The sequence below is a fragment of the Ylistrum balloti genome, unplaced genomic scaffold, assembly GCF_031769215.1.
Source record: "Ylistrum balloti isolate Yb309-2 unplaced genomic scaffold, AGI_CSIRO_Ybal_v1 Utg370370, whole genome shotgun sequence".
Classification (NCBI taxonomy): Eukaryota; Metazoa; Mollusca; class Bivalvia; order Pectinida; family Pectinidae; genus Ylistrum; species Ylistrum balloti.
The window spans coordinates 1,180,206-1,195,111 of record NW_026782260.1 but is presented as its reverse complement, the minus strand read 5'-3'; the positions used below and the strand labels follow the sequence as shown (position 1 = coordinate 1,195,111).

Genomic DNA, 14,906 nt, shown 5'->3' with positions numbered 1-14,906 from the left:
ATGGAACAAACAATGGAACATGGTTCTTATCTGTCACAAACAATGGAGTATGGTTCTTATCTGTCACAAACAACAAAACATGGTTCTTTTCCGTCACAAACAATGGAATATGGTTCTTATCTGTCACAAACAACAAAACATGGTTCTTTTCCGTCACAAACAATGGAACATGGTTCTTATCTGTCACAAACAAGCCAAAATATTATTACAGTCTCTAAACATTTCTATGGTAAATGGACTGCAGACTAGCTGTGTGAGACAATGAGAAATCCTACTTGTTAGTCGGTGTACCACAGTAGGCCGGCCTAGGGTGTGGTAACCACCAGTGTGTCGGTTAGCGGGGTTGATCCCATTGTGGCCTTCATAGTCATCCTTATAGGAACAGCGTTGTAGTGAGAGATTGGCCCCTGGGTAGCCTTGTACACCATCCGGGGACACACCATTTACTAGACCCTCGTGTTCTGACTGTAAACAAACCAGTTTTAGTGTTAATACTATCACTTTCACTTGTGTTATCATTTTAGTAAAACATCTGATTTACCGGATATACAACTTCAGATCATAAATAGTTCACAAGAGATCCCTGAGGTATCTTGGCATCCATCATTGTCTGATTTTTATTTCATTTTAGCTGGATCTTCTCCTTTCTTTTCTCTTTTTAGCTCATAATTTGAGGAAACAGTGATATTAATCATTAATTGCCAAATCAAAGATGGTCGCCTGTTGGCCTTTTTATTTTTATAAGTCCAAAAATCAAACGTGCACAACTAGGTACCAAGGCACACCTACATATAAAAATCGAGAGGCTCATCCAGTACTTCTATAGGAATAGCGATGATCATCAGCCAATTTATTTTTCTGATCAATACCAAAATCAAACTGCATTATTAGTACTGACAAGTAATGACACACTCTTGGATACTCTGGTTGACTCACCCTCTGACACACCCTCTGACACACTCTCTGACACACTGGTTTGCATACCCTCTGACATACCCTCTGACACACTGGTTTGCATACCCTCTGACACACTCTCTGACACACTGGCTTACATGCTCTGTGCACCTGCCTCTGACACACCCTTTGAAAAACAGGTTGACACACCCTCCAATATACTGGTTGACACACCCTCTGACATACATCTTGACACACTGGTTGATAAACCCTCTAACCCACTGGTTGACATACCCTCTGACACACTCTCTGACACACTGGTTGACTCACCCTCTGACACACTGGTTGACTCACCCTCTGACACACTGGTTGACATACCCTCTGACACACTGGTTGACATACCCTCTGACACACTCTCTGACACACTGGTTGACTCACCCTCTGACACACTGGTTGACATACCCTCTGACACACTCTCTGACACACTGGTTGACTCACCCTCTGACACACTAGTTGACTCACCCTCTGACACACTGGTTGACATACCCTCTGACACACTCTCTGACACACTGGTTGACATACCCTCTGACACACTGGTTGACATACCCTCTGACACACTCTCTGACACACTGGTTGACACACCCTTTGACACACTCTCTGACACACTGGTTGACATGCACTCTGACACACCTTCTGACACTGGTTGACACACCCTCTGACACTCTCTGACACACTGCTTAACATACCCTCTGACATATGCTTTGACACACTGGTTGACAAACCCTCTAACCCACTGGCTGACACACCCTCTGACATACCCTTTAACACAATGGTTGACACACCCTCTAACACACTGGTTGACACACCCTCTGACACACTGAATGACACCCTCTGATGTAACTGCTGACACACCCTCTGACACACTGGTTGTCACACCCTCTGACACACTGGTTGACACACCCTCTGACACACCATCTGACACACTCTCTGACACACTGGTTGACACAGCCTCTGACACACTGGTTAACACACCCTCTAATGTAATTGCTGACACACTGGCTTACATGCTCTGTGCACCTGCCTCTGACACACCCTTTCAAAAACAGGTTGACACACCCTCCAACATACTGGTTGACACACCCTCTGACATACATCTTGACACACTGGTTGATAAACCCTCTAACCCACTGGCTGACACACCCTCTGACATACCCTTTGACACCATGGTTGACACACCCTCTGACACACTGGTAAACACTTCCTCTGACATGACAGGTGACACACTGGCATACATGCTCTCAGCGCCTGCCTCTAACACAGGTACAGACAACTTTTGAAAAACTGGCTGACACACCCTCCGAAATGACTGCTGGCACACCTACTCACCTCTTGGTCACTCTCATGTATAGTGTCCTCCTTGGTTATGGCTACAACAATAAACAATGACTAGTTATTGTAAACAGCTTGGGGTAGTAAATATCACTGTAAAATGAAGGTGTAGAAATAAATTTCATATAGAAACTTGTAATGGGGAAGGATGGTGGTGATGTACAGGGTGTAGGGAGGGAGGAATACTTTAGGGATATGTACATGTATGGAGGGTGGTGGTAGTGATTTACAGGGGGTAGGGAGGGAGGAATACTTTAGGGATATGTACATGTATGGAGGGTGGTGGTGGTGATTTACAGGGGGTAGGGAGGGAGCAATACTTTAGGGATATGTACATGTATGGAGGGTGGTGGTGGTGATTTACAGGGGGTAGGGAGGGAGCAATACTTTAGGGATATGTACATGTATGGAGGGTGGTGGTGGTGATTTACAGGGGGTAGGGAGGGAGCAATACTTTAGGGATATGTACATGTATGGAGGGTGGTGGTGGTGATTTACAGGGGGTAGGGAGGGAGGAATACTTTAGGGATATGTACATGTATGGAGGGTGGTGGTGGTGATTTACAGGGGGTAGGGAGGGAGGAATACTTTAGGGATATGTACATGTATGGAGGGTGGTGGTGGTGATTTACAGGGTGTAGGGAGGGAGGAATACTTTAGGGATATGTACATGTATGGAGGGTGGTGGTGGTGATGTACAAGGGGTAAGGAGGGAGGAATACTTTAGGGATATGTACATGTATGGAGGGTGGTGGTGGTGATTTACAGGGGGTAGGGAGGGAGGAATACTTTAGGGATATGTACATGTATGGAGGGTGGTGGTGGTGATTTACAGGGGGTAGGGAGGGAGGAATACTTTAGGGATATGTACATGTATGGAGGGTGGTGGTGGTAGGGAGGGAGGAATACTTTATGGATATGTACATGTATGGAGGGTGGTGGTGGTGATTTACAGGGTGTAGGGAGGGAGAAATACTTAGGGATATATATATGTATAGAGGGTGGTGGTGGTGATTTACAGGGTGAAGGGAGGGAGAAATACTTAGGGATATATATGTATAGAGGGTGGTGGTGGTGATTTACAGGGTGAAGGGAGGGAGGGTTATTTTGGAATGTTTTATTCAGATTGGTAACAGAAGGGAAGATCTTATAAGACAAACAGTAGAGGACCTGAGGGATGTAACAAAGGTTAAAGATCTCTCATAAATTACAATTACAAAACATGAAAATAGACGTTAGGGATGTTACAAAGGTCAAAGGTCAAAGAAATCTCCAAAGTTACAGTTACAAAACCTGAAAGTAGACACAAGGGATATCACAAAGGTCAAAGAACTCTCCAAAGTTACATTTACAGAAAATAATTTTCAAGACTTACCTCATTATTCCTACATGTATATATACATCCTTACTCTTCTAACTACCTAACACAGATCTGACATTGTAGAGAAAATAGAAAGGTTTATGGTGAAACACTTCATACCCTTCCTCCCGATTTCACCACCAGTACCAGTACGTAATTAACAGGAGGAAAAAAAGCAGTGAACATTGAAAGAAACAGCAGTAACACTTATCACTGGTAAGTAATCACCTTTCACTAACAACAGCCATCATCATGACAAGAACCTCAAAACAAAGTAAAGTTAGCTAAACTGTCTAAAACAAGGTGAGGCCTGCCTAATACCCTCAACTGTCTAAAACAAGGTGAGGCCTGCCTCATACCCACAACTGTATAAAACAAGGTGAAGCCTGCCTAATACCCTCAACTGTCTAAAACAAGGTGAAGCCTGCCTAATACCCTCAACCGTCTAAAACAAGGTGAAGCCTGCCTAATACCCTCAACTGTCTAAAACAAGGTGAAGCCTGCCTAATACCCTCAACTGTCTAAAACAAGGTGAAGCCTGCCTAATACCCTCAACTGTCTAAAACAAGGTGAAGCCTGCCTAATACCCTCAACTGTCTAAAACAAGGTGAAGCCTGCCTAATACCCTCAACTGTCTAAAACAAGGTGAAGCCTGCCTAATACCCTCAACTGTCTAAAACAAGGTGAAGCCTGCCTAATACCCTCAACTGTCTAAAACAAGGTGAAGCCTCCCTAATACCCTCAACTGTCTAAAACAAGGTGAGGCCTGCCTAATACCCCCAGGCCTGCCTAATACCCCTGCCTAATACCCTCAACTGTCTAAAACAAGGTGTCTAAAACAAAACAAGGTGAAGCCTGCCTAATACCCTCAACTGTCTAAAACAAGGTGAAGCCTGCCTAATACCCTCAACTGTCTAAAACAAGGTGAAGCCTGCCTAATACCCTCAACTGTCTAAAACAAGGTGAAGCCTGCCTAATACCATCAACTATCTAAAACAAGATGAAGCCTGCCTAGTACCCTCAACTGTATAAAACAAGATGAAGCCTGCCTAATACCCTCCCCTGTCAAAGATCAGCTACATTTATAGGTTTTCACATTTAAGAGACAGGACTGAAGTCAAACTAAAGCTATATATAAGTCTTCAAATTATAGAGACAGGACCAAAGTCAATATAACGTCAGCCATTTATAGATTTTTATATTAAAGAAGGTTTTGTTTTGGTTGTATATACTGCATCTACAGAGTAAATACCACAACACCAGGCAAAATCCTACAACCTGAAGCCGGAGAGGAAATTTTTTCTGACGATTTGAAGTATAAAACAGCTGTAGTGTTACAGTAGACCATAAACCCTAACATACATGTATTATCACTTAGCGTGTCATTAAAAAGAAACTGAAATAACAGGCATATAGCACCTGCATCATTATATCTGCCTTAAAGCTCCAAGGAAATAGGATGTATTTTCAAAACCCATAAAACAAACCAACAGGCACATAGGGTCTGTATCATCTCTTGAACCTTTCACATCCTAGGAAGTAGGAAATATTGTTAAACTCACAGAACAAACGAAAAGGCACATAGGGTCTGTATCATCTGTAACATCTCCCCTTTACTGCCTTAACCCCTACAGTTTTCAACCTTTTGCCTTCCCCTCTGCTGCCTTACCCCCCAATTTTTTCAACCTTTTGCCCTCCCCTTTACTGCCTTAACCCCTCCAGTTTTCAACCTTTTGCCCTCCCCTCAACTGCCTTAACCCCTACAGTTTTCAACCTTTTGCCTTCACCTCTGCTGCCTTACCCCCTACAGTTTTCAACCTTTTGCCTTCACCTCTGCTACCTTACCCCCTACAGTTTTCAACCTTTTGCCCTCCCCACCGATGAATTACCTTCTACAATTTTCAACCTTTTAACCTCTCCTCTGATGTCCCTCCAACCTACATTTTTCAACCTTTTGCCCTCCCTCTGATGCATTAGCCCCTACAATTTTCAACCTTTTAACCTCTCCTCTGATGTCCTTCCCACCTACATTTTTCAACCTTTTGCCCTCCCCTCTGATGCATTAGCCCCTACAGTTTTCAACCTTTGTTTCCTTTTGCAAAATTAAACAAATGACAACATCTATAATGATAAAACACCAATCCTACACTAGTCACAAAGCCATACAACAAAGCCACAAAGACATCCCATAATATTCCCACTTGTGTTGTTTAGTCTCTATATGGATCTTACCATCCCCTATGTTTGTATTTATCAATATTTACATATGGTAATCAGGCTTGAGCAAGAGACCATACCAGACTTGTTATTACTACTACACTGAATGTGAATGTGTCATGTTTCCTTACATCTTAAATATATGTGGTTTTAATGTGAATTAAAGAGAGGTGGAAGACATTTAGATGCAATGGTATGTGATATATATGTTTTGTAAAAATAAAAAAAAATCTCAGTTTAATAATTTATTTTGTTGCTGTTCATGCTGTTGATGATGCATAAGCAGTGCAACCTACAGCTACCAATATAATATGGCAGTCAATTGCACTGGACGGTTTTTCATGACTTGTATATGTTAATTTGATTTTTAAATGCTTTATGAAAATCATTATCAAATGTAAATATAATGACTTATTTATTTACACTGCAGTAATTACAAAAATCGTGGTAGTTACCCCACTGTAAATACCCTTTGAAACAGGTACAGAAGATAAATTACAGTCTGTAATTAGTCACAGAGACCTACCATGATAGTCAGACACAACAGTTACACAAAAGTCCCAGCCAAACAGACATTTTATACTTCCAGTCCATCAATCACAATAAAGATCAGAGCAGTCTTAATTAAAGCCATGAAGTCTGATCCAGAGAGAATACGATATCTCTGTGTGATGTTACATACCTTGAAGCAGAGTACACCACTAACACATAGCCAATTATTGATGAATTGATAATTTGTCCAACACAGTTCCCGCTCCACCCATTATTACTGTTCAATGCATCCCTCCCCTTCTCTAACACACTGTCCCTCTCAACTATCCCAGTTTGATACCCTGTATCCTTGACAACTCTGTGGAGCTAACCTGTATCCCTGACAACACTGTGGATCTAACCTGTATCCCTGACAACACTGTGGATCTGACCTGTATCCCTGACAACACTGTGGATCTAACCTGTATCCCTGACAACACTGTGGAGCTGACCTGTATCCCTGACAACACTGTGGATCTAACCTGTATCCCTGACAACACTGTGGGTGGATCTAACCTGTATCCCTGACAACACTGTGGGTGGATCTAACCTGTATCACTGACAACACTGTGGATCTAACCTGTATCCCTGACAACACTGTGGGTGGATCTAACCTGTATCCCTGACAACACTGTGGATCTAACCTGTATCTCTGACAACACTGTGGATCTAACCTGTATCCCTGACAACACTGTGGTGCAAACCTGTATCCCTGACAACACTGTAGAGCTAACCTGTATCCCTGACAACACTGTGGAGCAAACCTATATCCTTCACAATACTTTGGAGCAAACCTGTATCCTTGACCACAATGTGGAGCTAAACTATATCTTTGATCACAATGTGGAGCTAAACTATATCTTTGATCACAATGTGGAGCTAACCTGTACATATCCTTGACAACACTGTGGAATTTTTTTAAGCCCTTCAAAACACTACTGATTTGCTCTAGGCCTGTATCCTTGACATCACTAATATGTTATGAAGTGTCCTTGACCTAACTGGCTCTGATCCCTCAGTATCTTTCAGCTGGCCCTCCTATCATAGGTACATTCACACACGGAGTGAAGACTAATTGATCTTATGGAACTATGACAGAGGCAGCTAGTGTAGTTTACCTTGGTTAATCAAAGAGTGTAACAATGTCTTTGTAGGAACCATTGATACCTGTATATTGGGAAATCAATACACTTCTACAAAAAGGAAACCAGATGTTATCACATATAGACACTAGTGTTTCTTGTTTCTTTTCAACTTCATTTTTCACAATATATTGAATACAAGTCAATGACACTAACATTGGCACACAAAGACAATATAGAAACTGGCACACATTGACATTACAGACTTTGACACACATTGTCATTACAGACACTGTACACACATTGGCATTACAGACTTTGACACACATTGTCATCACAGACATTGACACAAATTGCATTACAGACACTGTACACACATTGGCATTACAGACACTACACACATTGACATTACAGACACTGTACACACATTGCATTACAGACACTGTACACACATTGACATTACAGATACTGTACACACATTGACATTACAGACACTGTACACACATTGACATTACAGTCACTATGACCCATTGACATCACAGACACTGTACACACATTGACATAACATACATTGACACAAATTGACATTACAGTCACTATGACCCATTGACATTACAGACACTGACACACTGCTCCAAACATTAACCTAACTAACATATTGTCCAGTCTGTTCAAAAGATCCAACCCTATTACAACTCTATTAAATGACGTCATGTGAAACCCTGTATTCTGCCTTCAAACAGATATAAGTTCAAACATCTTGATTACGTGGTCAAGTTCCTGTAACCCCATCTAATGCATCGCCAATAAAAGATCTGCCACTCTTGAAACCAACTCAAAAAGCTTTCCGTAAATAGCTCAATCTGGCTCTTCACCATTTGTGTAGTAAGATGTTTCAGTAATTCATCAAAAATTTATATTCTGTTACAGACTAATGAATGTCACACATGTTCTGACTTTGAACTACATTTCGACTGCTAGAAGTACACAAATCTTTCAATTCTAAACCTGCTGATGTAATCAAAAGCCTTGTGGGCCTGTATATGCAGCAATCAACACAAGCTATATATAGCCAATGGCTGCATGAGGAATGTAACACTGATTGCTAAGTCAGTTTTCCCTCTCATCCAGATGCACAATAAAAAAACTTATGTTGTCTAAAAGAAGAGAATAAGAGATTATATCAAAAGCAGTGACAAGCTGAGACACAACCTATAAGAGAACATCTGTTTCAGTTAACAAAAACCTAGGGGACAAAATTAAAACAAAACATTTTATGCAAGGCTTTTTAACTCTGTGAGGAAAATTCTAAATTGGCTGATGCTAAGGCATTGAAGGACATTTTCACTGGTTACAGTGACAACAGTAGACCAAGGATATTTTCAGCGGTTACAATGACACCCAAGTAGACCAAGGACATTTTCAGCGGTTACAATGACACCCAAGTAGACCAAGGACATTTTCACTGGTTACAATGACACCCAAGTAAACCAGGGACATTTTCACTGGTTACAATGACATCCAAGTAAACCAGGGACATTTTCACTGGTTACAATGACATCCAAGTAGACCAAGGACATTTTCAGCGGTTACAATGACACCCAAGTAGACCAAGGACATTTTCACTGGTTACAATGACACCCAAGTAAACAAAGACATTTTCACTGGTTACCATGACATCCAAGTAGACCAAGGACATTTTCACTGGTTACAATGACACCTAAGTAAATCAAGGACATTTTCAAAGGTTACAATGACACCCAAGTAGACCAGGACATCTTCATTGGTTACAATGACACCCAAGTAGACCAGGACATTTTCACTGGTTACAATGACACCCAAGTAAACCAGGACATTTTCACTGGTTACAATGACACCCAAGTAGACCAGGGACATTTTCAAAGGTTACAATGACACCCAAGTAGACCAAGGACATTTTCAAAGGTTACAATGACACCCAAGTAAAACCAAGGACATTTTCACTGTTTACAATGACACCTAAGTAGACCAAGGACATTTTCACTGGTTACAATGACACCCAAGTAAAACCAAGGACATTTTCACTGTTTACAATGACACCCAAGTAGACCAAGACATTTTCACTGTTTACAATGACACCCAAGTAGACCAGGACATTTTCACTGGTTACAATGACACCCAAGTAGACCAAGGACATTTTCACTGGTTACAATGACACCCAAGTAGACCAAGGACATTTTCACTGGTTACAATGACACCCAAGTAGACCAAGGACATTTTCACTGGTTACAATGACACCCAAGTAGACCAAGGACATTTTCACTGGTTACAATGACACCCAAGTAGACCAAGGACATTTTCACTGGTTACAATGACACCCAAGTAGACCAAGGACATTTTCACTGGTTACAATGACACACAAGTAGACCAAGGACATTTTCACTGGTTACAATGACACCCACGTAGATCAGGGACATTTTCAAAGGTTACAATGACACCCAAGTAGACCAAGGACATTTTCAAAGGTTACAATGTCACCCAAGTAGACCAAGGACATTTTCACTGGTTACAATGACACCCAAGTAGACCAAGGACATTTTCACTGGTTACAATGACACCCAAGTAGACCAAGGACATTTTCACTGGTTACAATGACACCCAAGTAGACCAAGGACATTTTCACTGGTTACAATGACACCCAAGTAAAACCAAGGACATTTTCACTGTTTACAATGACACCCAAGTAGACCAAGACATTTTCACTGTTTACAATGACACCCAAGTAGACCAAGGACATTTTCACTGGTTACAATGACACCCAAGTAGACCAAGGACATTTTCACTGTTTACAATGACACCCAAGTAGACCAAGGACATTTTCACTGGTTACAATGACACCCAAGTAGACCAAGGACATTTTCACTGGTTACAATGACACTGGTTACAATGACACCCAAGTAAAACCAAGGACATTTTCACTGTTTACAATGACACCCAAGTAGACCAAGGACATTTTCACTGGTTACAATGACACCCAAGTAAAACCAAGGACATTTTCACTGTTTACAATGACACCCAAGTAGACCAAGACATTTTCACTGTTTACAATGACACCCAAGTAGACCAGGACATTTTCACTGGTTACAATGACACCCAAGTAGACCAAGGACATTTTCAAAGGTTACAATGTCACCCAAGTAGACCAGGGACATTTTCACTGGTTACAATGACACCCAAGTAGACCAAGAATATATATATATATATAACAAATAATTATGAATAAACAAAAAAAATGTTGATATTATGAATAAATAGATATATGACTGCACAATGTAATATGTTTGAGATAAATGTCATTTACCGTTTAGTTGCTGTCAAATCCTTCAGAAGCTTGACTGTTACAGATAAAACCTGTCTCCATCTTTATCTTTGATTTTTATAAATCTTTATTAAATCCCCAAGAATGATGTATTTCTGTCCTTGATGTGTACTTTGAATTACCAGTTTTCACCAACAGTTGGTGTAACCTCTTCCAATCACAAACGTTTACACATCCCTGATAAAGCTAATTAGGTAATGTTTAAAGAGGAATGATTTTGAGAAGAGTTGATCCCTAGTAGCCATGATTGACACAATCTATCATAAGATCCCTGGAGTCTTGTTCTTGTTCTGGAGAGTTTCCATCAAAGTCTAACAAACTAATGAGAGGGTCTTATGTGAGGCTAGTGATCCCAACCATCTGAAGGTATTTGAGAGTTATATAAACAAAGACACACATGTTTCTGTGTGTGGATGTTGGATTCTGAGAAGGAGAGGGGAGGGGGGATCTATGAAAAAGAGTGGGAGGATAATAGATCAATTGAAATAGGGAAATGTGATAGTTTATTTATTGTTTTGATCTGACAATAAATTGCCACAAATATTTGCTTTCTTTTACCGCCTTAGTAACAAAAGGACTTATGTCAGTATCGCCCTCTCATGTGGGTTTTCAGAGCAATCAAAACTTGGTATTGTACATTCTATCTTGATAGGCCATACTTACAGAGACGTCCAAAGCTTGCTGATATTCTTTTCTTGAGCTTTTTCATGCGACTTTGCCTTTTGTCTTTGCCTGGAATATATAAAATGATTCATATTTAGAGGAAAATAAAAATAAATTAAACCTGTCGCTACCCAACAACAGTAAACAATAATTATTTGGTGAGTACCACTCGCAGTACACGTCAACGATGTCATATTTGAAAAAAAAATCCTCCAGGTCTTTTTTTTCACATGCACAAAAGGAAAACACCCCTCAATAGATGAGTGTTCAGACAACACTCTCTAAATGTACGCTAGGCTATTAGATTCATTTTCAATTTTGAAGTAAATGAGTTATATTTTTTGCTGAGGTCAGCTGAATCGTGATATAATATATATATATTATGACAGAATATTCATACTATTTCTGTCCTATTTTATCAGATTCTTTCCAGCTTAACTCCATCAATCTATAGCACTATGTCTGTCTGTCTCTGAAACATTTTCCAAATGTCAGCTGCCCACACTGTTTCTGTATAAGTATTTCTCAATACTGCATGGACTGTATCACATCCTTCAATCAGTACTTCTTAATCATTACTGAATATATCCCATGAACATCACACAAGAATCAAATACAGTATATCAATCACATGACAATATAAGTAAAAACTCCAAATTCAAAAAAAATAATCCTGATATTTAAAGCCGAATTAAGAAAAAAAGAAATCTGGGCACACACAAAATACGTTATTACAATACTCGGATGTCAACTTCTGAGACCCAATGCTATTTGTTACCTTGTATGTGTGATACAGGTTTGCTGTGGTGGTACGCCGCTATTGGTTTAGAGACAGTGTCAGTTTGGTTGGTAAATAGAGTTAGGTGGGTGGTTTAATATCATGGAGACCGGCCGTTTGAGTGATAATGGTGTTGTACGTCCTATGTAAAGACACTTGCTATTTTAAGCTTTACCGACATTGTTCTTTGGGGTCTATCAAAGTAATGTCATTTACTGTTCCACAGTTGCAAAAAGATGTCAGGCTAGTGGAAAAATATCTATGTTTTAAGTATCGTCCTGGACATGTCAGGCCAGGGGAAAAATATTTGTGTTACTAATACCAACTTGCACATGTCAGACCAGGGGAAAAATATTTGTTTCTAGTACCAACTTGGACATGTCAGACCAGGGGAAAAATACTTGTGTTTCTAGTACCAACTTGGACATGTCAGACCAGGGGAAAAATATTTGTGTGTCTAGTACCAACTTGGACATGTCAGACCAGGGGAAAAATATTTGTGTGTCTAGTACCAACTTGGACATGTCAGACCAGGGGGAAAATATTTGTGTGTCTAGTACCAACTTGGACATGTCAGACCAGGGGAAAAATATTTGTGTGTCTAGTACCAACTTGGACATGTCAGACCAGGGGAAAAATATTTGTGTGTCTAGTACCAACTTGGACATGTCAGACCAGGGGGAAAATATTTGTGTGTCTAGTACCAACTTGGACATGTCAGACCAGGGGAAAATATTTTTGTTTCTTGTTCTAACTTGGACTTGTCAGGCCAAGGGAAAATAACTGTTTCTTTGACCAAGAATTGTGAGGTCAAGGGAAAAGTTACAGTGTTTCTTGGACACACCAAGAAATGTCAGGCCAGAGGGAATATAACTGTATTTTTTGGACCAACCAAGAAGTAAAAATAACTTCTTATATTGACCTAAACCGATATCAAATTTCCATCTTGATTAGCATTATTTACACATGTATGTATAAACACAAATAGATATATTGCTGTTATGTTTAAATATTTGTGCCGTGTGAAGCAGGAAAATGAACACTTTGTAAGTCTTCTGAGTCTCTCTTTACAGGGGCTGATTGATAAGTTGTGAGCCTTATATTTAAGGATTTGACTTTTGGCGGACATACTGCATTATTCAATCCCCTTCAGTATCTATACACTTTTGCCAGAAATGTTTAAGGGCCTCAATGCTTCCTTACTGAAGCTCTTTTATTGACCGTTCAGAAGTTCTCCACTGCATGTATGACATCATCATCTGACCGAAAGTAGGTACCACATATGACCTTTTTCAGTTTTGGAAATAGATGAAAGTCAGCTGGAGTGAGATTAGGTAAATCAGGCAGTTGCGCAATCAATTTAAGGCCACAATTGTTGATGGCAGCCATGGCAATGACAGACTTGTGAACAAGGGCATTGTGTTGGTGAAACAACACACCTTTACTGAGTTTTCAGCAGTGCTTGAGTTTAATATTTTCTCTAAACTGCCTAAGCAGTGATGCATAATATATGCCATTGATTGTTTGTCACTTTTGCAGATAATCTACCATCAGAATGCTATCAGCATCCCAGAAAACCAAGGCCATAATCTTTCCAGCAAACGGAATAGTCTTTGCCTTCTTTGGCAGGGGTGAACCAGGGTGCTTCCATTGTTTAGACCATTGTTTGGCATCTGGGGTGAAAATGGTGGACCCATGTATCATCCTCTGTTGAAATGAAGCAGGATCTGCCTCTTAAAGGTTCAGATTAGCACACGGCAAAGTCCGCCTAGTCTAGGTATCCAACGGACTGAGAGCTTTCACATTGCAAAGTCTTCTTTAAGAATTGAATGTACTCTTTCCCGTGAGATAACAACTGTACTAGCTGTATATCTCTCTGTTACCCATTTGTCAGCAATAACAATATCATAGACCTTATTAACCACCTCTGGGGTTGCAACAATGATAGGCCTTCCAGGACGGGCATCCTACCCAAGGCTCTGTCTGCCACGCTTAAATTCTGCAACCATCTATTCACTGTAGCATATGAAGGGGCATCGATCCCTAGTGTTGCTACCATATCTGTATGGATATCCTTAGCTTCAAGACCTTTCTTATGCAAATATTGAATCACTGCTCTTTCAACGATTTTATTCATTTTAGAGTGCTACCCTTTCAAGATAAACTGACCGAATGACACCAGTGTTTGGGTACACAGCCTTAAATTGTCCAGCAATAGTAGAGCTGAAAAAGGACATTCCTGTTGAATTTCTTCAACGCAAGACTCACAACTTGTCAATCAGCACTCATACTACAATATTCTAAAACAAAGTTAAATGCAGAATAAATTTTCTTACGTTACACTGTACACATGAACCCATACATGAATACAAGTTCTTGGTAACTTATCTAATGTTTTATGACTCATTCCCCAGCTATTGTGCAAGTGTATGTGCAACAGGTTTTATAGAAGGGGAGAGGAAATTTACAACATTACGGTGAGCTCATACTTACACTTGGGGAGGGGGGAGGTGATTTACAACATTAGGATGAGCTCATACTTACACTCTGGGAGGGGGGAGGTGATTTACAACTTTAGGGTGAGTTCATTCTTACACTTGGGGAGGGGGGAGGTGATTTACAACATTAGGATGA

The 14,906-nt window shown here is 40.4% G+C and overlaps 1 protein-coding gene across 1 annotated transcript in view; it reads right to left on the bottom strand.

Moving 5' to 3' along the window:
• Nucleotides 1–14,906, bottom strand: part of LOC132553976 (cyclin-dependent kinase 14-like) — a 46,582-nt gene that overhangs the window by 16,027 nt on the left and 15,649 nt on the right. Inside the window, exons 2-4 of the mRNA XM_060218268.1 lie at nucleotides 11,495–11,563; nucleotides 2,281–2,321; nucleotides 276–465 (exon numbers count right to left, since the gene is read on the bottom strand). Of these exons, the coding sequence (XP_060074251.1) occupies nucleotides 276–465; nucleotides 2,281–2,321; nucleotides 11,495–11,563 (300 nt within the window). The remainder of the gene's footprint in view (nucleotides 1–275; nucleotides 466–2,280; nucleotides 2,322–11,494; nucleotides 11,564–14,906) is intronic.